General features: G+C 36.3%; 1 protein-coding gene across 3 annotated transcripts in view; it reads right to left on the bottom strand.

Annotated features, from left to right (window-relative positions):
• Positions 1-1,560: 1,560 nt before the first annotated feature.
• The window catches only part of LOC138746996 (eukaryotic peptide chain release factor GTP-binding subunit ERF3A), a 47,288-nt gene continuing 21,166 nt past the window's right edge, over positions 1,561-27,682 (bottom strand). For 2 of the 3 annotated variants that reach the window (XM_069905810.1, XM_069905812.1), the window contains exons 2-14: positions 23,745-23,789; positions 23,258-23,488; positions 22,994-23,027; positions 21,405-21,482; positions 20,618-20,798; positions 19,582-19,736; positions 17,414-17,554; positions 12,901-12,994; positions 11,743-11,823; positions 8,389-8,562; positions 7,748-7,837; positions 5,260-5,428; positions 1,561-4,483 (exon numbers count right to left, since the gene is read on the bottom strand). In XM_069905810.1, coding sequence (XP_069761911.1) covers positions 4,431-4,483; positions 5,260-5,428; positions 7,748-7,837; positions 8,389-8,562; positions 11,743-11,823; positions 12,901-12,994; positions 17,414-17,554; positions 19,582-19,736; positions 20,618-20,798; positions 21,405-21,482; positions 22,994-23,027; positions 23,258-23,488; positions 23,745-23,789 — 1,526 coding nt within the window. In that variant the 3' untranslated portion in view covers positions 1,561-4,430. Of the gene's footprint in view, positions 4,484-5,259; positions 5,429-6,199; positions 6,666-7,747; positions 7,838-8,388; positions 8,563-11,742; positions 11,824-12,900; positions 12,995-17,413; positions 17,555-19,581; positions 19,737-20,617; positions 20,799-21,404; positions 21,483-22,993; positions 23,028-23,257; positions 23,489-23,744; positions 23,790-27,682 lie in introns of those variants that run through there. The other variant, XM_069905811.1, reaches the window with a different exon arrangement.

Raw genomic sequence — 27,682 nt, 5'->3', positions numbered from 1 at the left:
CTAATGCTGGAACAACATTGTGCTAATTGCTACACGAACAGTTCCGACAACTGCTTATATAGTCTCAAACTTAAGAATTAAATGTGGAGTAAATACATTGACATCAATGCACTTTAGAATTATTGCTCCAGTTACTGAGCAAAAATTGACTGGCCTATCAAGCTTTCATATCCAGAGAACATTGCAGGTTTGCCTGGCATGCATCAATTTATAGGTTCAGCAGGATGTATGAAATTGAACCAATCAGTTGAGTCTGAAACTACCTTGATCCTAAGAAACGTCTGGGACGAGCTGGACAAAAGCCACAATGAAATAGTTTACAGTAATAAAAGCAAGCACATCTGTACTCCTGATTCCAACCCAATCTTCAAAATTGAGAGAGTTAAGTCAAATACTAACGTGCACTACATTTAAGAGATTACTTGAAACTATTGGAATGATCTTAAAGGCCTTTCAATGAGTTGAATTGTGCTTGTCACAGAGCAGAGTTGGAAAATAACAACTCGTAAGAATGAAACTCCACAATGGAAACACTGCACAGCTTCGTTATTACGCACTTGATTTTGCAGTCCTTTAACATATTGCTCTAATCTATTGCAGAGCAATTCAAAATGATCTTTTTAGGATTTTTTGTTAAAAGTAAAAAGACATGGTTTCTTTGGTGATTTCTAGGTCTTCAACCATCAGAAATCCATCTTCAAAGGGTGTTGGTTATTACCACCTTAAATTCTTCAAATTATCCACCCTTTGTAAATTTACTGCATAGGAATCTCAGCGTTCACCTTTTTTGGAGACTCAAACGAAGTTTTTGCTTCAATTTCTGGAAAGTCCTAGATTTCTGTTCATACATTTCCATTTAAACTTGGTTATCTTTTTGATTCATTTAACTGAAATCCAAGAGGCCAATTGAGAACTACTTTAATTTTGTGCAACAGTAGTGATGAACCCATCCCCCAATTTGTGAAAGCAACTGAAATGTAAGTGAGAATGATTTTTCAAATATCTGGTGTAAAAACCATACTCCCAACAAATTTCTACCTAAAAGTTTATTTCATTCCCACTACTCTTAAAACAGTGAACTCCAATTCAGGTGAATATGATCACAGGGTATCCAGTGCAAATTTTATTTATACATTCTGCAAATTTCCCCACAAAGGATGGATTAGAAATATTAAAAGATGTCATAACAATTTTTTCCAAGGATCCAATTACATTTAACGCTGATATTAACAGGCTTGTGATTTATGGATTTTTCTCATCTGCTCTATCTAAACTGCATTTGGAAAAAAAATCATTCATTAGTGGTACCACTGATCTTAACCTGTGAAAATGAATAAATGATTTCATATAAACACCTTCAACAAAACTTTACAATATAACACTATCTGATGTACAATTTCACAACATAGGATGTCATCTTGGAAATCAAGGTCAACGGAGAAAATTTAGGTCGGATATGCCTCAGCATTTTCAACACAAAATTAAAGACTCATCTGCAGTCAGTTGCAATGAAAGAATCACTTGCCACAAGACATCGCCCAAGGAATTCAACAAGATAAATGTGTTCCATTGCACATAATTTATTTGTAATGAAATTTTGCCCATATTACAACTGTAATGATCACCTTACCTTTCCATTGTTTTGTTAATGAAACAAATCATACAACACATTGCATTCCAACCACACTACAAGTACAGCATGAACAAAAAAAGTCACACTCAGCAACTTGTACTTCAGTTCAACATAGAAATTCAGCAAGTTGATACAACTTTCTGCTTCTAGCTTTCAACAGATATTGAATACCATGCATTTTAGTGAACAAAATCTTGAATGTCTTCAAGGTAACAGAAAAATCACCTGGTTACCTGTGTAGTCCAGTTAACACAAGGACAAACACTAAGAAAGGAGAGCGATGTATAAATATATAAAAGTTACATGGAAATTTATTAGTCGCTCACACCAAATGCTCACTTGTTGCAGCTGAGAGTTGCATTCCCCTTCTAAAAATTGGCCTCCGACTTCAGATGCAAACTATAAATGTGCATCCACAACCAATTAAGAGACCAAATGGCTGGTGTTGAATTTGAGCACAAGCTAGTCATTAATTCTAAACACATACATGTGATTGTGCCGTCTTGCAAAGACTTTGCTAAAATTAAACCTATTACTGCAGTTGTTTTAAACAATGCATCGACCAATGTAGACTTAAATACCCAATATGGATAGAAAACTAGTTCAAATCAGTCACTCAACAGATCCAGCCAGGTTATGAAAGAGGATGTTTTGACTGCCCTGCATTAAATACTTAATCTTTGCTTGAGATGTGCAGGTCTTTCCAAAACTTGGCTAAAGCACTCGCCTGTATGACAATCTTTCAGTCTATTAATGCACTTTTGAAAAAGGATGGCAACAGATGAAAAGCTTCACGTTATCCCTCTGCTCTCATTACATTTTACATGGAAAACAACTTCAATAGCTACATCTCTGCAGTTAGAGACAATATTCCAAGGGAAATGAAATCAAAGTTTATTTTGTGGTTTAAGAATGCATACAATAAATTTGTATACTGTACAATACTGTAATCATTTAACAGCTGTGCTGTTTGATACCGACTTGTGTATTGCAATGATATTTCATTACAAAACAGATAACTTTAAGTGGAAACGCAAAGATAAAGCCAACATTTCTCAATTAAGAGCAAGGGCATTCATACAGCAGCAATTAACATTTTCCACTTTCCAAATGAACTCAATCACTGCAATAGAAACCTATGAGAAGTTTTGCTATTAATATACTAGTGCCCCTGCCCTTCTGAGGAGCAGCAAATTGACAGATTTATCATATGAAAACAGTTGATAAAAGTCTAGTTTTATTTCCATGCATTACTTGAACAAAGGAAACCTGTTGTTGCCTGAACATTTAAATAAAATATATAAGTAAACTTGTTAGTTTTTTTGAGGAATTGTATCCAATTTCATTGACAGTGGAGATCACTTGAGTAATGGCCCAGTCCATCAATGGAGTTTGCTAATGGTAAGTTCAGATGCATGTTTATTCCAAGTTCTAAATGTAATTTGTTACTTTACTGCAAAATGACAATCAATTGCAGCTATTTGACCCATTCATTTTATGCACTTTGGATTTTAGGGCTTGTCTTGCTTAAATCCCTTTCATTAACTGCAAGTGTAAATGAGGCAAAAAAATCCTCATTTTGACCCCTTTAACAGTAGCAAATTTACCATTATATTAAATAACTGACTCAAATACAAGGTTTTCAAATATGTACAAGGACTATATTTTCTCACATTTTGTATTCCAACCATGAAGGCTCTATTTCAGATTTTTTTTTTTAGCTTCATCACTCATCCAAATATTCTCACTCCTCATTAAATAATTGACATGAAAATTGAAATTTGCATCCGGAGTGGCAATGTTGTTACATGTATATCCACATGTTAGCTGGTCTATTTAATGCACTTGTAAGCAAGAAAATAAAAATTCAGTTACCAATATTCTAATGTTACTTTAAATATTATTTCAAGTGAAAAGAATCAAACCTAGATACTCTAATTAATAGTCTGTTCAAAGAATTATATCAAGCTCATGCAGCAGTCATTTGATCTTTTCTCCATTCACATCATCTATCAATTGCTGTTATGTACCTTTATATGGTTTGAAAAGATTTGATTATTTTGGAAATGCTGTAAAATTGAATAGAAGTAATTGTTCAAAATAAACTATTTCACCTGCACCTTTTTCCAAGGCTGAAAACTGTTTTCTAGCGAGTATGAACAATAACAATGCTATTGTAAAATGCTGAAAAATAAAGGACATATTGTATGAATGTCTAACCAAATTTATGGAACATATTCCAGATGGAAAGAAAAAATAAATTCATGAGATAATTTGCTGGAAAACTAGCTAACAAGCTGAAACAAGGTTCATTTCATAAGAATCTTTCCCAAAATAATCCAAATGCCGGAAATATTTCAAATCAATTTTATTGCCTCTCCAGACTCCTAACACAGGAACACTCACACTGCTCTGTTGAATAATCTGATCTGGTTGGAAAACAAGTGAGCCAGAATGCACACAAAAGAGAATGATGCCAGAATAAAATAAACTTTTTGGTTTAATTTTATTTTTGCAGGCAATTCTGTCCACATCAGTTAGGTAGCTACTGCCGCATTTCTAAGGAAGCAGATTTCAGGAGGATTTGAAACGGTAGCTTTAACAATGGCATAGCAGAGCTCTCAATATGAGAAAGCTGACGTAAAATGTGGACATGTTTACAGCAATTTGCAGTATATGGGGAAAATAAAGTATTGATGGGCAGAAAAATTATGAAAACCAAGAAAAGAAGGCATGAAGTAGGCTGTTGCTGAGTCCTTTATCATCACAGTATTGTGCATCATTATATAGTGGATCTTCAGTCTTTCTCAGGGATCAGCTTCAGGACCTTTCCGATTGCAATAGTTTTACCTGTGTGAAAATAAAAAGAATTAGATTTGGTTAAAGCATTCCCGAGGACATGAGATGTCAATCTTATTTTATAACCAACAGTGTTAAATCAATTTTTCCAGAACATACCACTTGGTTTCTTCACTAGTTCTTAATGATTTTCAAAATTTGTAAGATTAACTAGTTTTTGAACCCAATGCTCTCCTTCCTTTTTTATTATTATTAGTGGACTGTTTGTGTTCATCAGTAGCCTCCAAAGGGAGGGGATTGAATTAGATATTTAGTATGGTGCTTTTCTTTTTAATGTTACATAGGTCTCAGTACGATTTGTACTGCTATACAAGATTGGTGAATATTTTATTGTTATGACCTTATGGAACATTTATTTAATAAAACCAAAAACATTGAAGAAAATGACACTCAATTGGACAAATTGTCAGTTTTAAAGAAAAATATGGAGACAGCACTGAAATTCCATTTGAAGTTCATGGTTTAAATGTACAACACCCAAGGAAAAATAAACCAATTTCGCCACAAAACATTTGGCAGCTCCAAATGTTGGCATTTAGAGTCAAAACCCACAAGTTTGTTCAGGAAAAGAAAAACAAGAGTAATACATGAACAAAGTTTTTTTTTTAAATGCAGTGAACACAAATTTCTTGTTAAGTCTACCAATGTTATGTATATCCATTATGATAAAAATATTTAATTTGTGCTCAAGCAGAACAATTCAAACGGTCATGCAATAGATTGCAGGAAAGTTTGTGTAATATCTTCACAAAACCCTTGTGGCTCACCTTCATCTCTCAAGGTAAAACGCCCCATCTGAGGAAAATCTTTGAAGGTCTCAAGGCAGATGGTACCCGCTGTCCTTAAACGAGCAATGCAAACCTGATCCTGTTTAACAAAACGAGGCCGCGTCTTGCTTTTTTCTCCAGATCTCTTATCCACCAGACAAATTAAGGCCTAAACAAAGTATTTTTGTACATGGATTATTTAATATACAAACATTTTCCACTGTTTAAAAACAAAACATTTCACCCTGAAGCTAAATTAGGTGCAGGATTCACAAAACAGACTATATTCGAGTGCAAGGAGTTATTATCAGATGCTACATGTAGATATTGCCATTGATCCTGTTGCAAGCCTTTTTTTAAAAAAAGTGAATGTTACTTTTGGGGTTGGTTCAGGGTGCAAAATACACAGATTTCATAACACTGACAAGACTCAGAAGAACCAGTGAGTCTAAACCACAAACAGAGTTAATGCTCTTAACTAAGAATCCAGAACAATGGATGTTTACTTAAGGAAAGATATCTGGTGAGAGAGAAGTCATATGATTGAGTCATGTCTTTGGAACATTGCAACAGAAGCAGAATTCAGTATCCATCAGCAAATCATCTAAAGACACTGAAGTTTTTGTGTGAAATGGACACCTGCTGTTTCTCCTTGGCAGGGGAAACAGTGATCCACCGTGACCATTGTAATGGTAATTAAAAAAAAATTTTTGGTTTTTAAACACATATTACTTATACACACAAAAATAATCTATATACCACTTTCAAATATATAGACCTTGGTTCTTGTAAAAATACAGAAAGTACAATTTACATACATATACAACAAACCAACCAATATAAAAATTCCAAAACAAAACAAAAACATTCCGCCCCCCCCCCCCCAACTTAAACGGATAGAGTCTTTTTCTCTACTGCCGAGACTCAATCTATTTTACTTGTAAATATAATCGTATATGGTTGAGGACAGATCACATATTTACAGCAACAATATTACACTTGTTCACCAATAAAGTTCAAATATGGTTGCCAGGTCTTCAGGAATGTAGATTGTTTGTTTCTTAAATTATAAGTAATCTTTTCCATAAGAATACACTATCCACTTCTTCAGAGAAATTGGTGTATCTGATTTCCACGTGATGGCAACACATTTCTCAGCTATCGCCAATGTAATCATAGTAAATAAGATTTGGAACTCAGTTAAATGATGACTGATATCTATAAAATTCTCCAACAAATATAATTCTGGATTGCCAGGGAAGTTGACTCCTGTAATGTTAGATTATACTTCTGCCAGAAAACGTTTACTTTCACACAGGACCAAATGGAATGGAGAAAAGTTCCTTCTTCTATTTATTCCACATTGAAAACATCTGTCGGCTGTTTCAGGCTTTGATCTGTGCAATCTTTGTGGAATCAAATATAATTGATGAAGAAAATTGTATTGCACCAAACCATACCTCGCATTAATAATTGATGCAACTCCTTCTTTACACCATTCACCCCAGAAATGTTCTGATTAGGTTCACTGCAAAATCTGCTTCCTATCTTTCCCTGGACCTATGAATTCCAAGCTTTTCCCCATCCGTCTGGAGGGTAAAATAAATGAGTAATAAACTTAGGTATATTACCCACCCATAAAATGTGTTCAATTGACTTGACCCCAGAGGAGTCGTATTGTTTCTCCAAATTTCTCTTAAAAAAGCTTAATTGCAGAAAGCAAAGAAAGGTACCATTCTGGACATCATATATTTACTTCACTTGTTTGAATGACATTAAAATTCCATCCTTAAAACAATCTGTAATATACCTAATCCCCTTCTGGGACCAAATATTTAAATTCCTATTCCCATAGGTTGCAAGTTGGGGAGTACCTGTATCTACAAACAGTGGCAGATGTTAATTGATCAATAACTCATTTTAAATCAAGATCAATTAACTTTGGCTCAAAGCTATTGTAATTCTAGCAAAAAAGGTGCACAGAGACTCATTATGCATCAATTAACTTATTGAATGGTGGAAGTGGACTGTCAGTGAAGGACCTAAAGAAGTGGGTGAGTGGAAAGGCAGACGATAGGAAAAATTAACTATGCAATTCAAACAAATGCAAAAGATTGAAAAATCCAAAGAAAATTAGTTTTAACAGACATTATAACATTCTGATGACAACCATTGTCAGCATAACAAAATAAAGAATGTGATTATGTGAATACCAGTGGAGAATAGGATCCTGGCTTATTGTTCCAGCTTAATCAACCATGATACTTGTGTTTAATATAGAATCTCAACACCTTTCAAGTAGTTTTTAATCCAACATTTATAAACTGAAATTATTTCAGTTTGCTTTTGTGTAAAGGTACCCACAAGATGACAAGATTTAGGCTCTGTCCTGTATGCCTAAGGCCACTATTTCTCATGCAAACTTAATAAAGATATCTAAATCAGAGACATTCGTTTAATTTTAAGGGAATCTTTGTATTTGACTGACCGCTATTTGTACTTCTTCAATACAGGTATGGATGTGCAGCACTGCATTGTAACCTGGGCAGATGATTGATTTATGCTCAATTATAACGATCTGCAAAATAAAAAAAAGATTTTAGCACCCACTTTAGCAGATCAGAAAATCCAGTTTCATTTGGCACTGGTTGAAATTTGTAACATGGTGGCAGCTAAAATTGTACATAAATCTTTTAAACACACGATTTCAGTCACAGCAGAGTGATTTAAACACACTTTCGAAATACAATTGCTCTGACAAAGGTACCATTTATTTCCCAGACCTTTACATGATCAAGGTAGCAACAGAGCCATCTTCTTCTATTGCAGTCCATGTGGAAAAAAACGCTAATTTGGAAAGTACCATCAAAGAAATCATACCAAATTGCTGTAATGCACCCTAAATTCAGTACTTACAAAGCAGCTACTGTACAACGTGTGAAAGGACAAAGTGTTTAGGATGAAAACTGCAGGACACAAACATTTTTGAAGAGTTTAAACATTACAAGACAATACATTGCGACCAAAAGTAACATTTTTCTGCAGTCCTTCAGATTCAATCACCACATTCCAGAGTACCTGAAGGTTTGAACTTTGATATTCACAAAGAGTGCCCAAGTGAAAATTTACCTGTGCATCAAAAGTACGTCCTGAGTGACAAAGGTTGCTGTGATCACACAGAATGAATCCTGGTAGGATCTCTTCCTCTTCAATTCCTTTCAGTCGTATCTTCAGATTTTCACCTGGGTCTGCTGAGTCAGTCTCCACATCATCAGATAAAAGACCCAGAACTTCAACATTATGCTATAGAATAGAACACCATATTTAGAATTTGTGTTCCCCCATCCACCAGCTATCTAACTTTACTCAATATTGTCAAACCATTGGGATTTAAAGAACTGGCTAATCAATCAAGAACAAACAAACATCCGCTAGCTGTCATTTTCATTTACAGTATAATCAACTACGCTTTGCTGCATATTCAAGTTTCTTGCTTTGACCCTCATCAAATGCATCTCAGAATTAGCAGACAAAGGTGCTTGCTATCTCAAGCTCTATTTGTACTAGCCAGGGTCCAGACATTAAGGGTTTTAGAATAGGCCAGGAAGAATATAAAATTAATTTATTTGCTGTCAATGTGCTGAGGTGTCTGACAGACCCAACAAACTCATTGTCCAAGCTGCGCTCTACTCTGGAGGACTATGGGCCGATCTCCAGGTATAAGGTCCATTGGGACAAGAGTGAAATCATGAGACTTACTCAGGGGGAATTACAGTTAATATCCATAGTCACTTAAAGTGGCCACAAAATGGGATCAAATACTGAGCCAGAATAGATAATAACTTGAATAATTTATACAAATTAAAATACATCCCATTGCTTGGGAGAATTGAGGAGGACTTGAACACGTGGATGTCCCTGCCCATAATGCAGTGGGGAAAATCAACCGTTAATATCAATGTGTTGCTCAGACTTCAGTACCCCTTTCAGGCACTGACCTTGGCATTGCCCTGGGGATTCTTCCAAAATTTGCTTTTGCAGATAAGGACATTTCTATGGAATAGAACGGAAGCCAGGATCTCCATGGAAAAATTGACCTGGGATTACAGTCTGGGCAGACTACAAATGCCAGACTTCAAAAGATTTTATTGGGCAACCCAGTCAGGATACATCACCTCACTCTGGGGGGGGGAAGGTGTACCATTTCTGGGCACAAATTGACCTGCAAGTGGTGGGTGAGAAGGTGGCAGAGGACTATTTTTAAATGGGATGCCAAATTCTTATCTGGGAAAACAGGCAGCCCCATACTAAAACAAAATCTCCATTTGGAATAAAATTTACTAATATGTAGGAATTAAAGTGGGGCTATCCCCACTCCAAATAGATAAATACCATTGACAGTGGGTAAAAAGATCCTGCACACCTAGCGTCGTAATGGCATCAGATGCTTATGACTGTTATGGACTGTTATGAACAAGGGCGGCTAATGCCATTTGAACAACTTAAGAACAAGTATGATTTATTAAATAAGACCTTCCACTGCTATCTTCAGTTGAGATCTTTTCTACATGACATATGAGGTCCAACTATGGCACTACCAGAGTGCAGTGACACAGGCCATGATTCAAAGGGGGAAAACATACAATTCTTCTTGACAATGTATTTCTTGCTCCAAGCAGAAGGACCTAAACAAGATCTTCACAAATCAAGATAGAGGTGGGAGTTGAACTTAGGAATAGCGATTGAGGAGTGGTGCTGGTCTGACCTGTGTCAAACCAGCATGAGTAATTATTAATGCACGGTACAGGCTGTTTCTATACCTGCACGATTTAGCTGTACCTGACGCTAAATCTAAATCAGAATCAACAGATTAATGCTTTAGATGTGGCACTGAGACAGGAACCTTTGTGCACGCAACCTGGACAAGTACCAAGGTGAGACCCTTCTGGGTGGAACTGGGCCAAGCCCTGGAAATAAATCATTGGTAAAGAATTCCTACAGGATCCAGAGTTGTTCCAGTTGGGAAACATAATGGACATAAGACTTACAAGGAACCTGTCCAAATTTCAACTCCAATTTGTAATGATCGTATTGGCAGTGGCCAGAAAGTGGAATTCTGACTCCTGCTTAAGCATTGTGCGCTGGAATGCAGAAATGCAAAGCTGTGTTCCCCTGGAGAAAATTACTTACAACCTGAGGAAAAAATACAACACTTTCTTGAAAATTTGACAACCATACCTCAATTCCATAAAAGCACAACTGGCGGGAAGTGTGGGGGAATCCCATCCCAACCAGAAAAAGTCAAGAAAAAGAAAACAGCCTGAGCACTGGCCACCATGACTTGATAAACCCATAAACCCCTGGTTCATGTTTCATACCTTTGTTGTAAACATGCTGAATGTTGTGTATAACTGGTTAATTAAGTGTTAAATGTGGAGGGATGTGGAAGAGAAGGAAGGGGAGAGAAAAAGCTTGAACACTACTGAAAATCTTGTATAGAATTGATAATCATAAACTGAAATCTGTCAACATCAATACAAGATTGATAACTATTTGTGTTAAAGTTTGGTAAAATCACAAAATATTCAAAAAAAAACTGCCATCCGGAATTCAAGTAACTGGCAAAAAAAAAGGAAAATAAATAAAAATTAAAATGAATAAGGTAAAAATTTAAATAAACGTTTAAAATTGTAAAACTAACTGTTCTCTGAAGTATCACAAGCCTTTGAAGATAAGAGCAAATGAAGATGGGAGCAAATATTCAGCCAGCAGGGTGCTCTGGTTGTGCTTTGCTTATAGGAGTTATTTGAATAAAGTTGCATTTGAATAAAATGGCATTGCCCTGGATGAAGAGCAGATTTATGCTGCTCGCCTTTGAGGTGACTTTCTTAAAGTGTCTCCTTATTCCTGCTTAGTCAGAGTCTTTATTAGTATATTATTAAGTATATTAATTAAACTTTATCTGTAATCTTGAGGGTGGGGGGGGGTTAATTACAATGGTGGCATGGTAGCACCAGTGACCAGGGCTAGAATTTAAAATTTAAATTACAGGAATTATCTGATTAAGGTGAACTTTACAGAATTAAAGATTACAATACCGACTGCTTTTAAGTTACTTTGCAATTTGCACTGTTGTTTTGTCTTTTAAATGGTTTATTCTTAATATTAGGCATTGAATGTGAAAGTCTCAAGCAACCAGAAAACTTGCTTATCTGGCACCTACCAATTCCCATAAATGCTGTATACCAGGGTTTTTTTTTTAAATTGTTTTGGAGTTCTGGATGTTTTAAAAAAAAATATAAACATTCATCGGGACAATTAAAGACAGTGACCAATCAATCAATCTATCTATCTATCAGGAAAAGATAATACCAATGCACTTATCCAATCTTGAACAGGCACTCAGAACTATACAAATGCATGGAAGTTGCATTTGTTAATATTTCAATGGGATATATCAGTACAAAATGAAAGTTTACTTGCCTTGTTTGGCATCATAACAAGTTGGTGTCCTTTTCCAATTAATCCAGATTCTAGTTTGCCTAGAACCACTGTACCCATATCCTGCACAAAAAAATTGCATATGATTAAGTCACTGTAAATCAATTTAAACAATTACCACATACAACTTCCCATTCTCAAATAAATTGGTCATTTTTGAGTTACCTTGAATTTCACTCAGCATTTCACATTTACAGGGTTGTTTGTGATCCAAGTTTTACTTGGAAAGCTCACCATGTTGAGGAAAAACTGGGCTTTTTTAAAAAACACAAGTTTCTTAATTTAAAAATCCCATCCATCATATGTGAATCAAACAGTCTTTGTCCAATTTTCTTTGAAATTAGCCTTTAATTTGAACAGTGGACCAAAAGATTTACTTCTCTGCTGTCCAATAACTATCTCTCAACTAATGCAAAATTTTATGATTCCTCATTTCCAGGCTATGCCTGAATTAACACCAACCTTTTAAAATCACCAAAAACACCAACCTATAATATAACCAAAAACAGTCGTGTTGAATCCCTCTTTTCCATGTTAAATATCATGCAGGCCATTTTACTCATAGTAAAACCTTAAATTTACACTTGAAGCTGGTTTGAATAAATTTTGAGTGATCTTGCCTTTAAAGTTTGAAGTGCTAACAGAAATTACAATGAAACAGCAATTTATCTTAATGAAAATACAAGAAATTTTCAAATCTTGAAAGACTGACATTCTGTCATGCATCTAGGATGCTTCTGGAATAGAACAAATCACCTTGTCAACTTGAGGGAAAAAAATTGGGTAGTTTCTATTCCAAATCTTTATCAACATGCAACCTACCATGACTGGAACTGTTAAATTTTGATTAAATTTATTTTTGCATATAACCCTTCAGAAGAAATTATTAAACAGGGATCCTCAACACTGCAGCCAATCAGGTCCAAATTCTGATCACTTATTCAAAAGATTTGCATGCCTATTTAGTTGCAACTTGACTTTCCTCATTCCATTCCCAGTTCCATTTTTTTTTAAGACTGCTTCTCGTTGACAGAAAGTCTTTGTTACAAATAATGCAGAACTCCTACATTAGAATTTGAACAAAGTAAATACAGCCTGGAAGATTCTTCAGTTCTTGGAATTTAATCTTAATAATTTTACCTTATATTTATCTACAATTGGTACTCGCACAGGTCCAGTAGATGTCCTATTAAAATGTGGCAAATTGTCCAGATAAGTTATAAACGGTAAACCACTGTAACAAAAAGGATGAAAAGTACATCAGTCAATTATTAAACTGGTGTATTTCACACAAATCTTAATTCCACTATCAATGATGTGAACTGGAAACAGTCATAACAATTTGCAATTACACTTTCAAACTCTATTTCATGCTATTTTTAAAATAAATACCAGAAACCAATAAAATTCAAAAGGAAATCTATGACTGTATTCAAAATTAAAGTCTTGGAAATGAATTACATTTTTTTCCACTAAATTAATCTGCACAAAATATCTACAAAATATAATGAAAGAACAAAAATGCATTTTGTTGAAATGGTGACATGGGAACTTGAGCCAAAGAACCCTTCAGTGGTTTCCCTCTCCCCAATATACTGGAGGAAAATATCAGCACAAATGATTTTTAATGAAATCCTTTCTAAATACTAATTGAATCAGATGATCAAGTTGCAATTTTGACTTGCTTTTCGTAGCTTTCAATGTTTTTCTCACCAATTCCCGATTAATCAGATTGTTTTGTCAATAGCCTGCCACCAAAGAATTCCTGACAGATATTCCCTTTGTCCTATCCATCCTTCCACTAGTTTCTTTGTAAATTAACTTATTTTTCTTTTTCCAAACTCTGACGAAGGATTTTCAATCAAAAACATTCCTTCTGTTTCTTTTCCCAGTTTCTTTCATTTAGATTTTCAGTGGGAGTTTTTTTTTTAAACTTTATTTAAGATTTTATAACATGAATAACATATAGGATTACATTAAAAAAAAGAATAAAATAATAAAATTACAATACAGTATCAGTAATTTAAATAAACTATACCCTCCCCAATAATTATTACACATTAATAACCCAACTCAAATTAGTTCCAACGCCCCTTTTACCCCCCCAAAATAAAGAGTGAAGAATTAATAAAGTTAATAATATGTGAGAAAAAAACCCACTTACAAAAAAAATAAAAACATAACCGATTAAAATACTAACAAAAAGAAAAGTAATTAATACTAAGATATCAGACTTAAAAAACATATTTAAATCAAACTTAAATGCATATATTTAACAAACGGAGTTAAGATGAAACATATATTTAACTCAAACTTAATATAAAAATTTAGTAAAGTTAGTAACATTATCTATCAAAAATTCTTAAACAATAATCAATTCTTAAAAAAAATTGTAGCATGAAAAAAAAGATGAAAAAAAAACTTTCTCTATAGAGATAAACCTTCACCAAATATCAACTAACTTCACATCTATCATCATATTAATCACATAAACCACCATCTTAAAACAAAATTCAAACCTCATTAAGCATTGTACAATTCAATTTTAGTACTCTGCCACCATTTTCCCCTTTGACTCTTGAATAGTTATCCAATAAAAGCTCCAATACCACATTTAAATATCCCCAATCATTACGTTAAAATTCAGATATCCAAATAATAAAAACACATCTACAACGAAATCTATATCTTCAACAAATGGAGCATAAATCACAAACAAAATTCAAGCCTCATTAAAAATTGTACAATTCAATTTATAACTTTCACCATTATTCCCTTCGTTCTATAACTAAAATAGCAAAATAATATACACCAGAATTACCACTCCTTCACCTTAAAGTTAAAGAAAAAATATTAAAAAAAACTTATCCATCCCATTCACATTTAAATTTCAGATATTCCTTATCTACTGAATAAACTTTACAAAAAAACCACATCAATTTTTAGTTTTTTAAACAATCAAATACTTTCTTATCGTTTTTTTTATATTTAAACAAAAAAAAACCCTTCACTCTTTAATCTAATAATACAAAAAAAAGGAAAAAAACGGGTAGGAGGTTAAAAATACCCCCTCCCGTATAAACTGCGCAATGCGGTAACTCCCAAAAAAACATGGGTGTGAGATAACTCACACGTAGCAGATGACTTTCAGGAAATAGTGCCTATCCAGTTCTCTCCCCCAACTCTCACTTCATCTTAAATTAACATCATCATTATTTAATATCCCTTTTTTTAAAAAAACATTAGAAAAAAAAAAGGACAACTCTTCTTTTAATCAGCTCCAACTGCCGAGTCACCATTACAACCATTCCTTCTTGGAGCACGGCTCTTTTCTTCCATCTCTTGTCTCCTTAGAGATCGCGGCGGACTATGTCTCTGTTGAAACTGAGTAATTGGCAGCTCTTGAGCAAATGCTATAGCTTCCTTTGGAGAATCAAAGAACTTTGGTTGGCAACCATCTTGGAAAACCTTCAAAACAGCTGGATATCTAAAGGTTGCCTTGTAACCTTTCTTCCACAACAACTCTTTAGCAGGATTGAATTCCCGTCGTTGGAACATAACTTCTTGACTCAAATCCGCATAGAAGAAAACTCGATTATTTTGAATCATCAAGGGTGATTTTCTCTGTTTTGCATTTCTAATAGCCACTCGTAAAATTATTTCTCTGTCGTAATAATTCAAGCAACGAACCAAAACAGGTCTTGGACTTTGACCTGAAATAGGTCTTCTACGCAAGGCTCTGTGAGCACGTTCCAGTATTATACCTTTCGGGAAATGTTTTTGACCCAGCACCTGCGGAATCCATTCAGTAAAAAATTTTCTTGGGTCTGGTCCCTCCATACCTTCCGGCAAACCAATAATCTTTATATTGTTCCGTCTGGATTGGTTTTCCAAATAATCAATCTTTTTCACCAAATTTTTATTTTGAATTTGTAAGTCTTCGACCATTTTGGTCACATCAAAAACTTGATCCTGTATTTCGTCTATATCTTCTTCACACGAATTAAATTTATCTCTCACTTCAAGCTTAAAAGCTCCAAACTCAGCCATCTGTTGAGAATGTATTTTCACCAGAGTATTAAACCTAGTACCAAGTTCAGTCATAATCTTGGATAATCCCTGCATTGTATAAGATGATTTAGATTCAAGATTCACAAAAATCTTTTCAATTGGAAGAGATTTTGGCTCAACAGATTCCTGCTTCTTCTGCATAACCAAAGGATCTTCTGTTCCTTCCTTCATTCTGGTTGCCTTCCTTGTAGTATGACTGCGTGTGGAAACCCAAGCCACAGCCTCTCCAGCAATGACTGGAGGACGCTGGCCGGGGTTTTCCCCAGTCCATAATGTATTAAGTTCTCCCAGTACATCAAGTTGTATAGGTTTTTCTATCTCAAGAGATGCAGTTTGCAGCGCCACCTCTGCAGTTGACAAATGCCTTTGAGTAACTCTTTGTTCTAAAGGCTGTTTGGCGCCCTCTTTAGGGGGCTCTACCGACGTAACATAGAGCTCTACATCCAAACACTGTACCTCTCTCCTGGGATCCATTTCACGCTGAGTCCCGGTGCCTTTCCTGTAAGTAGGCTCCAAAACTTGAACTTTTGGAAAATGTAGTTTTTTGATGATCTGTTGTTTTTTTTTTGCTCTTTTCCACCAATTGTACCATCATAAGTTAAATTAACAGCACTGAAATTACCTAAACTTCTAAAGAATTTTAATGGGCATTTCTAGACAAAACAATAAGATAGAGTCAGGAGAGGACTGGAAGGCACGTCTGATCCTTACGCCATCTTGCCACGCCTCCCGATTTTCAGTGGGAGTTGATCAAAATTGTATGTGCCTCTATTCTGTAACTGATTTCATGTGTTTTAGAAGAAGTTATTTTGTTAATTTTAACTCAGCTTTTTCAATTCAGCCAGGGAATTCAGAATCATTTGAACATTTTAAAATGATCGATAGATGGCAAAGCTGGAACTATGCAAAATGTTGATCCATTTTATCAACAAATAAAAATAAATAAAGTAACAGCTGAAGGCTTTGTCATCTATTGATGATTGTACAAAACAGAAATTAAAATACAAGTACCATATTTGACTGCATACAAGGGACCCACCCCACCCCCCCACCCAAAATTGGCTCAAAAAGTTGAAAGGAGGGTATTGCAGTATCACTACTGCGCAGGTCACCGACTGATCCCCCAGCTTCAAGAAGCCTGCGGAGCTGCTGTGGCTGTCCAGGAAGCAGGTTCACAGCTTTGCGGGCCACCTTTGCTCAGGTTGCCTGTGCTTTCCTGAGCCTCTGCTCACTTTCTCCAGTGAGAAGGCAGAACACGGCGGCCCCTGCCAGCAGCTCAAGAAGAACCCATTCACCAACTTACCGTAAATACACTAAAAATCCTTAATATTCCCTGCTGAAATGGAGGGGGGGGGGGTCATATGCCCATGGGTCTTTTATGACATGAAATACAGCATCTTCACCAATTAAATTTCACTCTCATCTTCAACATTACAATGTGCAAAGAGCATCGTCAATGAGTTCACCTTTCTTTATTAACTTGCAAAAAAAATTTACCAACTTGATTTTTTTCCCCCAACCATCTTCAAGTTCTATATTGAAGATTTTGTGATGGATAATGCAATAGACAGTTAATACTTACGTGTACCAACTGCAGTTCTCAGCTCGTTCTTTTAGGTTTGCACCAGTCAGTCCAGAGCAAGGCATAAAATAAATATCCTTCTTCGGATTGAAACCAACTTTCTTCAGAAATGGCACCAGTTTTTCTTTACATTCTTCGTATCTAAATGGGGTAAAAATTAGAATTATAGAGTTGGATATACACCAACAAAAAGAAAAATTTTAAATTCACTAAATGCCTTGCTTTGTCTTCAGGTTCAAAAAAAGAAAGCTATCCATCAAGCAACTGCAGACCCAAAACTATAGATGGCAGAGGCTGAAGCAAATGTGTCAGTACTTGGTTTTCTCCACTGATGGGAGGTCCAATGATAACAAGAGGGACAACATCTCGTATCCCACATGTAGTCCACAACTCAAAATTTCAAGTAGCCCTTAACTCTGTTACTCTCTGACACACCAATCCAATTCTGCTCCACCATTTTAATCTCCTTCCGATCACCCTCACATCCATCTGCACTCTCAATATCAGGTTCCAGCAGATAGCCTTTGAGTTCCTCTTTAAAAGCCTCCAACAGTCTTGCTTCTCTCCACCCATCACCCATTTGCCTGTTTCCCAAACTCTACACCTCCCCCTCTGGCTCCACCTATCATCTTCCTCACTCTTCCTTGGTCTGAATGTCACCAAGCTATCAATGAATATACATTATTGAGGAAGAGTGTTTTGCCAGGAACAATTATTTGTTTATGAAAATATATTTATATTTATTATAAAATATATTTATAACTGCTATGTCTAAAAATGTGATAACCACAAATTTTAAAATTAATCAGCTGTGAGCCGATTTTAAAAACAATCACCAAAAGCTTCTCCACCCACCATCAGAACAGGTCGAGTAAATGTCCTTTTTGAAATATATACATAGAATACTCCACATATTACAAATGCAAAAGGGCTTACACTGGGGATTTTCTCCAACTTAGCCAGTGGGTCACAGTGGGTTTGTTAAAGCAGCTTTGAATCCCAGATGATTTTAAAACTGACAATAATCAGTAGTACCTATGAAATTTTCTCCTGAGACAATAACAGTCATTTGAATTAATACAATTAAAACCGAGAGAAGCAATTTTTAAATCAATGAGGGCTTCCTTGGCAGATTTCCAATTATTATTAAAATGTATTAAATATCACTACCAGTTCACAGGCCAATTTGGGGATTCTTGAAAATGCATCACACCGAGGGAATCATAGGATACTGGACATATGGGGAAATGAAGATGTATTTAGAAAGTGTTGAAAATTCAGCTGAAATAAATCAGATGATCTTGATGAATGTCAGAGCAACCATGAAAGACGAAGGCCAACACCTGCTCCTATTTGTCATCTGAATACTCAAAATAATTATGCAATAACTACTTCCAGCTGTGTTGATCAAGAATCAATGTAAACCCATACTCACTTAAATTCCCTCCGTTTTAAACTTTCCTTCACAAGTGAAAATTGAAAGCAAACTACAGAGAAGGTTAAATTTAATTCAATAAGTGAACACTGGTCACCTTTAATCTCTACACAATTTTCTTCTACCTGGAGGCACTTAAATCAAGAAATTCAAATTTGTTGAAAGGGCATTTTAAGCTAACTTCATTAACAATTCACACCTACAAGAGGAAAAAGATTATTAGGAAAAATAGTTGTTTTCAAAGCACTTGAACTGCTATTTTGCACACAATGACAGTTCTCCAGCCAAAATGTGAAGGATAGTGAATTGCTTTCAGCATGAAACGACTCCTGTCCCATTGACCAACACAAGGCTACCACTGTTGTCCTCATTTATGACTTGTAGATGTTCATGTTGGAAGTATGGTGGCAAATTTGTTCATTAGGGAGTTGCAATAAAATGTAAACTAGATTTAGAGGCACCACAGGAATGAATGACTGAACTCCAAGCATTTGGATAATACAGTTATCAAAACTTCTCAAGGCAGCACAGACAGAGAACAGCACTGAAAGAGGCAAGAGACTTCAGTATTTACTGTACCCTCCCTCCAAAGCAAATCTTGCTATTATTCCGCAGGTCATCAAAGGCCTTCGTTCTAAGCTGATTTGAATGTTGAAAAGCCTTGGGTATTGAATTGTATTTTTACTTACTTACACATGCAACTCTCAAAGCATTTACGAAGGACAAATCATACCTATCTTGGCTCCAGCTTACTGTTGGGTCATCCATCTTATTGATGAGAACTATTAGATGTTTTACTCCTGCTGTCTTTGCGAGCATAGCATGTTCTCGTGTTTGCCCTCCTTTCTCGAAGCCAGTTTCAAATTCACCTTTTCTGGCGGAGATAACCTGTATAAAAACAGGGAGGTATGTTCTTTTGGATACAAACACAATCTTATGAATAAGAATTTGATCAACCAGCAAAGGGAAATGAAAGAAATCTAAACTGGTTTTGTTTGAGTGTTGAAACAACATTCACTACCTTGGAAAAAACTGGAAGTGTGTACATTCTTCCATGTATACGGCAATAAACTCTCACAGTGAGTAGCATCAAATTCAATTATAACAAGTGTCCAAGAACAAGATTTAATCCTAACCCAGCTGACTTGCATGAACAGAACAAAAATACTTTATCTTTCATGAACTCCTACAGATTGTACCTCTAATTCAGTGACATTGGGACCTGGCCATTGCCAGACCACAGAAAATGCCAGCAAACAGAAATTGACCCTGCAGGGAACCCCCATTGTAAACATTTCAAAGGTAGAACAAAGCTTAAAATAGAAAATAATACTGTGGAGCAGCACAGTCAATCATCGTGGCTAATGACATGCCTTTACAATGCCAGTGATCGGGATGGGAGTACAAACTCCTTACAACCAGCACGGGACTCGAACCCTGGTCCCAATCACAGGAGAATCAACCTTTGCAGTAGCAGCAATCAGGACCAGGGTTCAAGTCCCATGCTGTAAGGAGTTTGTACTAACGGTAGCAGATTCAAACGTGCCAGACCATGGGATTTGCTGGACCAAAGAATGCTGGATGAGAGGTACAACCTGGACTACAATTATAATAATGAAAAATGTTCTAAATATTTGATTTCTCGTATTTTTCTGAAGTTTCAAGTTAAAATTGTGTTGATTTTCAAATTATTAATTGCAAAAATTGTATTTAAGTCGAACAAGCAACTATCCACCAGCTGAAGAAATCAGTTGGAAATGATATCTTACCAAGACAGCAAGGTCAGCTTGAGATGCCCCACCAATCATGTTTGGTACAAAGCTTTTATGGCCTGGTGCATCTAAAATGGTGAAGTGTTTTTTCTCAGTTTCAAAATATGCACGGCCCACTTCAACCGTTTTCCCCTTGTCCCTCTCCTCCTGATTTGTGTCCAAGGCCCAGGATAGGTACCTAAACATGATATTTTGTAAGAATACACAGATTAAAACTACAATTTCATACCACTTCACAGGCTGAACACAAGTAAAAATGCTTTAACACATTAAATCAACTGCAATATAATGCATATAGGTAATTTCTGAACAGCTACAACAAATTTAGTCAGGAAAGTGAAAAGGAACGAGACATGAAATGATTTCATCCATTTGAAGATATATTGACTCAATTTACATTCCTCACGGGGAGGAACTCCTTGCTGGGAGAACAATTTTGAAGCTCTGCAACCTCAGTTGAGTGGTCATTATACAAAGAGCGATGAAGCCAAAATAACAGCAGGAATCTATTGTACATTTGGCATCACTTGCAGATTTCACATCGGTACACAAGGTCATGCAACATCCCTTTTCAATTATACATAAACCAACCACATGAACTTGAGCATCAGGTAGGAAGACTGGTTACCTGTTCAGAGATCCCTTTTTTACAAAATTCTCAGATGGATTTCATCGACAACTTTAGAAATCAAACACTAGACAAAAAAAATAAACAGAAATGGATTCCAAAATTAACTTGTAACTTAGGAATCACAGTAACACAACCTACAAATAATAATCTTACCATGTTTCTCTATTTTTCTCCTTGGCTTCCCTCTCATACTTCTCTAGCGTTCGTTTGTCCACCATGCCTGTGAGATACCTTTAAAAAAAAATTTAGGTTCCATTTCAATTTCTTTTCAGATTCAGATTTATCGTCAGAGTACGTACATGACATCACATACAACCCTGAGATTCATTTTCCTGCAAGAATTATGTCAATTGGTAGCGCAAAAATAAAACTGTACACAGTAACATGTAAACAAAACTGTAAGCAGATAATGAAGATAAACAGACTGTCTGCAATACAGAGAGAACAAATGAAAATCAATAAAGTGAACAAGAGACTTGAAATGAGTCAATGATTGAAGAATCTGATGGCAGAGGGGAAGCAGCTGTAATTGAACCTAGTGGTGCAAGTCTTGGCACCTATACCTCTTTCCCGAGGACAGCAGCAAGAACAGAGCATGTGCTGGGTGGTGTGGGTCTCTGACAGCAGTGTTCCCTGTAGATGTACTCAAGAGTGGGGAGGGTTTTTCCTGTGTCCACTACCTTTTGGAGGGCTTTATGCTCAGGGATATTGATGTCCCCAGACCTGACTGTGATGCAGGTGGTCAGCACACTGATGCCATACCAAATCTCTAAACTCCCGAGGAAGTAGAGGCACTGATGTGCTTTCTTCACGATGCCATTGGTGTGTTGGGTACAGTAAAGATCCTCCAAGAGTGATTCTCAAGAACTTAAATTTGCTCACCCTCTCCTTCACAATAACTCAAACATGTTATACTTTTCCAAGTTCCTCAAGATTAGGATTTATAAACAATAATATTCCAGACAAATAGTGGAATACTAAACACACAGGAAATGATGAAACAATGACAATGAACACTTCCATTCCAATCAGGATATCCAAGAAACAAGTTGTCTGAACATATTAAAAGTTAAAACCTATCATGATCAAGACAAATTGCAACTATGGTACCAATCTTCCCCTCAAAAAGGCTGAAAATATAACTAAGTTTGTCAAGTTGAAAGACTTAAATCTTCCTATTTTGAGAGTAATTTAAACTTATGTTTTTTTCAATCCAAATCTGAATTAGACTTTTTAAAACTCAAAATGATTATAGATCCTGTGTCTCCATTATAGAATGTACTGCAATAAATATGAAACCTCAAGACTGCAAAATACTGTGTTTACATTAAGACATCCATCTCAAAGCAAATCAACAATTCATCTCTAAACAAGGGAACCATCCTGTGGGATCCATGCATACAGAAATAAGTTGAATTTGTTTGAATTTAAGCTTTTTCAGTTCATACTAGAATGCCCACTCAACATCAGAATATGACAGACCATCCTAATCATCTTTAATGTGTAGGTAAATTGTGCTTTGCATAAATTATCAAAGCAACATTTTTCAATCCAAATCCTTGCACGGGTCTAAATTTCACATATACAGACTTTGAAGAAACAAAAGCCATGCCCAGAGCAAAGATCTCTTCCACAGAAGTTATAATAAAAAAAATTATATTGTATTCTATTTAATTACAAGGCAATAGATTAAAGTTCTTTTCTCTGCATCGACATTTTTCAGAACAGACGCAATAACTTACATTATTTGTCCCCCAATAGTGGATTTTCCAGCATCTGTGGAAAAAATAACAGTTATTGTACAAAAGACTGTGTGAACAAATTTTATATTGTATTGGCTAAAGTAGAATTTTCCATTAACAAAGATCTGTTGCTACATAAACAATGCTGTAGCCAGAAATTCAATGACTGAATGTCAATGCAGCATTTCACATGACAAGACCAGTTTACCAAATCAGTTTTTGATCAGGTGCAAGTCCATAATGTTTGTTCATCTATTAACTTACCAACATGACCTATGAATACAACGTTCACATGCTCTTTCCTTGGAGCACCTGGTTCTACCACTGCAACCTTGGGTGAAGACACCTCCTCCTCCTCTTCCATTTCAACTGGAGCTGCCAAAGGTGGACCTCCATCGCCCGCAGGACCACCTCCTGGTTCTGCTTCTCCTGGTTCTGCTTTCTGTTCCCATGATTCTTCAGGTCCTGCTTCTGTATCTCCATTTTCTACCAGTGCTGTAAAATTTAAATGGTCAGGTCACAGCAATCACTCATTTTAAACACCAATATTTTGTTTATGCTTATTCAAGCAACTCTTCTCAAAATATGAAACTAAATCAAGTCAACTTAATAAAAAGAACAAATAATTACTGAAATACAAAGAGTACATTTAAAAGGATAGAACTGTCAGTTCTGTGCTGGTTGATTGATAAATATATTATGATTTAGCAGCATACACCTTAAGTCTAAAATACTGCCGAAGGTTCCTTACCAGCTGGTTCTGAAACTTCCATACTGGGATCTGTAGCATCTGACCCTGAAAATTATTAAAATGAAATTGCATCTGAAATTGAACTGATTTGGAACATCAATAATAGAATAATTTGAAGATTACAAAAGAAAATTAATCTTTTGATATTATTTACAATATGCCATAGAGAGAGAGAACGAGGAGCAGCAGCTGAATAAATCAGTAACAGGCCGTTCCAGCCCACAAACCAGTGCTCCTCAAATATATCAATTAACCTACAATCTCCATACCCTTTTGAAGGGAGGGAGGAAACCAGACATGGAGAATATACAAGCTCCTTACATCAGCACCAGTTTCAAACCCAGGTCACTGTAATAGTATTGCACTAACTTCACTGCCCAAGCATCTAAAACATCAGGATAAACAACTCTAAATGCAGAATACTGAAGACATTGATAAACTTTTGTAATATTTTAGATTGAAGTCAGACAGTTGTTTGGTATTTGGACAAGCTATAACAGGAAAGAAACAAGAAAATAGAACACAATAGAATTATAATTTTTAAAAAATGACGAATTATTCTCTTGACAGATGCGAGATCTTAAGACAATATTTAAAACATACCTCAAAGGCAACTCTATCCCAGAGAGAACACTGCCCCCCACCAAAAAATTATTTAAAAATGAAGGACAAAGGAAAACCATGCAAGGTCCTTTTCCATCCTTCAGTGTTATATTTGAAAATTCCATGACTGTACTTTGTTACATTAATTCTCTAATTTGCTACAAAGTACTGTCATCATGACTGTGGATCCTTGTAGTTACACTTCCCTCCATTGTTTAAAGGACGCCCTCCAGTCTCACCTCCTCGATGCCCAGTACCGGAAGGAATCTAGATTATGATCCTTCCCCACAAGGCCCTCTCGCCTTGCCTGCAACAAGCCTCAGCGCATCCCTCAGCACACACTCCTGCAGCTTGGAATGTGGAATTCCTCCAATGACCTCTCAATATACTGGAAGACCAACAAGTTTTGGGCAGACTAATTGGCATCTTTCACCAAAAGTGAAAGATGATCTTTCACCAGATGATCTTCCAAAAGTTCTAGATACGTCTCCTTGTGTGCCCCTAGGAACAGCCTGTAAATCACAGTCCCCTGTAAGACTGCTGCTGGATGAACTGTGACAAGGAGCAGAACTTATTGTCATGAACAGGTCACAAAATTCCTTGTTTTGCAACAGCATCATAGATGCAAACGTGGGTCTAAATTACATTAGAAAATACAATTAGTACAAAAGAGGACCCCTTTTGAATTACTTTCATAATCTTTAATTTGATATGCAAGTAGAATGTGTTGACTAATGAGGTAATTTATCACTGTAAAGAATTGTCTTTTTTTTCCTGCCCAAATGACTTCTTTCTTGGTAGTGGGTTTAGATTTTCTTTCATAATAATACAAAGCAATTTGCTTCATTGAAAGTGTGGGGTAATTTGGATGAAATGATACATCCAAGTGTATCTTTCTGACTTTTAACATATATCCTTATGTACTCTAATTTTTGATGTTAAGAAAAATATTGAAAAAGAAAGAGAAAGTGAGGTAGTATCTATGGTTTGTCCATTCAGAAATTTGAGGGCAGAGGGGAAGAAGCAATTTTTGTACCATTGGGTGTTCGTCTTCAGGCTCCTGGTACTCCTTCCTGATGATAGCAGCGTGTGAAGAGGGCATTGGTGAGGTAGTGAGGGTCCTTTAGGGCAGAGACTCCTTTCTTAAGACCATCTCTTCTAAATGTTCTTGGAGTGAAGGCATGCCCATGATGTTACTGGCTAAGTTCACAACTCACTGCAGTCTTTTCTCAACCTATGGATTGACACCTCCATACGAGACAGTGATAGAACTAGACAGAATGTTCTCCAGGGTATACCTGTGGAAACTTGCAAGTCTTTGGTGACACACCAAATCTCCTCACAATGTACAGCTGCTGGTGAACCTTCTTTGTGATTCATGACATGGAGACCTCAGGATACATCTTCAGAGATGTTTGCACTCAGGAATTTGAAGTTCTTAAACGTTTCCACTGCTGACCCCTCTGAGGACTGGTTTGTGATCTCATTTCCTTCACCCATAAAAGTGTTTTGGTAGTTTTGCAACACCACTCAACTAGCTGACCTGGCTCACTCTTGTCCGCTTCCTCATTGGCATCTGTGATTCTGCTGATGACCATGGTGTCATCAGCAAATTTGTTGATAGCATTTAAATTGTTCCTAGCCACATAGTGGTGGGTGCAGAGCAATGGATGAAGCATGCATCCCTGAGGTGTTCCTGTTTTGATTGCCAGTGAGGAGGACACAATGTTTCCTATTTGAAATGACTGTGGTCTTCCAATGAGGAAATCTAGGATCCAGTCGCAGAAGGGATGCAAAGGCCCAAGTTTTGGAACTTGTTGATCAGCACTAAGGGAATGATTGTGTTGAAGGTGAGCTGTAATCAATGAAGAGGAGCTGGATGCATTTAAGCAAATTGTAGTGGGTCCAGATCTTTATCTAGGTACAAGAACACTGACCTTGACCAACCCCTCAAAGTATTTCATTACAGTAATGCAAGTGGTACTGGGCAATAGACATTGAGGAAGCATATTCTCCCTTTCTTGGGCCACATGATCGGTGTTCTTTTGGACTGGGTAGAATCTCCCATTGCAGCAATGAGAGACTGAAAATGTCTGAACACCTCAACTCATTTTCAGGACCCTGCTACGACATTAGGGTGTGATGCCTTGCAGAAGTGGAAACTTCCAGAGAGCAGGGTACAAGCTTAAGGCTATCAAACTCTCAGACTAGAATCAACTCTCACCTCTTCAACTGAGCCATATCCTATTGCCACCTGATCTCTTTGACACAGTAGTGCTAACTGACTACTCCCTATTACATCTAAAGGCTGCAATAAGCATCCAGCACCACGCAGTCCCTGAATGGCAATGTTTCTGCTTTAAAGTGTTAACCACCATTGTGAACTTCAAGATTTTAAGATTATTATGAAACTATCCATTTACATGTTGTAAGGTAAAACATCATGAGATGGGAATGTGTAAGGAGTTACCCTGTGCAGGGCTGTAACAAGAAGGGGAGGTGTCCTTGTACTCCTGTTAGGTAAAACATCATGAGATGGGAATGTGTAAGGAGTTACCCTGTGCAGGGCTGTAACAAGATGTGAATGCATCCTTGTACTTACAAGATAAGAGAGACATTGATGGATTGAGAGGCAGGAAGCTAGCAGGGAAAGGATAGCAACAGTTTTAGTCATTGGACAAGTAATGATATGATGATGTTCTAAGCACGTATCCAAGGGTATAAAAAATCACCATTTTGCTGATAACGGCAGAATGCATTCTCCGACTAACATTGTTAGTCGCAAGTGTTACAATCCGGTAATAAAGAACAAAGAACCCTGATTTCGACTCAGTCTGGTGTTTGTCTCACTCATTCATGAACAAAGCAGACCTAACAATGTGTAAATTAGAAACCAGAAATCAGGCAGGCAGTGAATATATACTAACATGTACTGAGCAACCCTTCCAGACTTCTGTTCAATTTTTGTATACCAGAACAATGTTCTTAATTATAACTGGTACATCAGATTAAACGACCAACAACAAATCATTTCCTTGCCTTTAGGAAGAGGATATACAAAATGTAAAACATAAGCTGTAGTAATACCTTTAAAGAAATGCTAACCAATTTGTATGCAGGAAAATGCCTTAAATATTGTACCCTGTGACAATTCTTTGAATGAGGTTCAACGGTACTAGTGAGGTGACTGTCTACCCACCACTGGTACCCCTCATTCCTGCTGGCGTGACTCAATAAAGACTGCTTTGTACTGTGTGGCTTGGTTGTACTTCTTTTAAAAATCTTTACAGGAGCTCGACTATCACAATATTCTGTTCATACAAGAAGGATATGAT

Source organism: Narcine bancroftii, chromosome 12, assembly GCF_036971445.1.
Source record: "Narcine bancroftii isolate sNarBan1 chromosome 12, sNarBan1.hap1, whole genome shotgun sequence".
Classification (NCBI taxonomy): Eukaryota; Metazoa; Chordata; class Chondrichthyes; order Torpediniformes; family Narcinidae; genus Narcine; species Narcine bancroftii.
The sequence above is the reverse complement of the archived record's forward strand: the minus strand, read 5'-3'. Positions and strand labels throughout refer to the sequence as shown.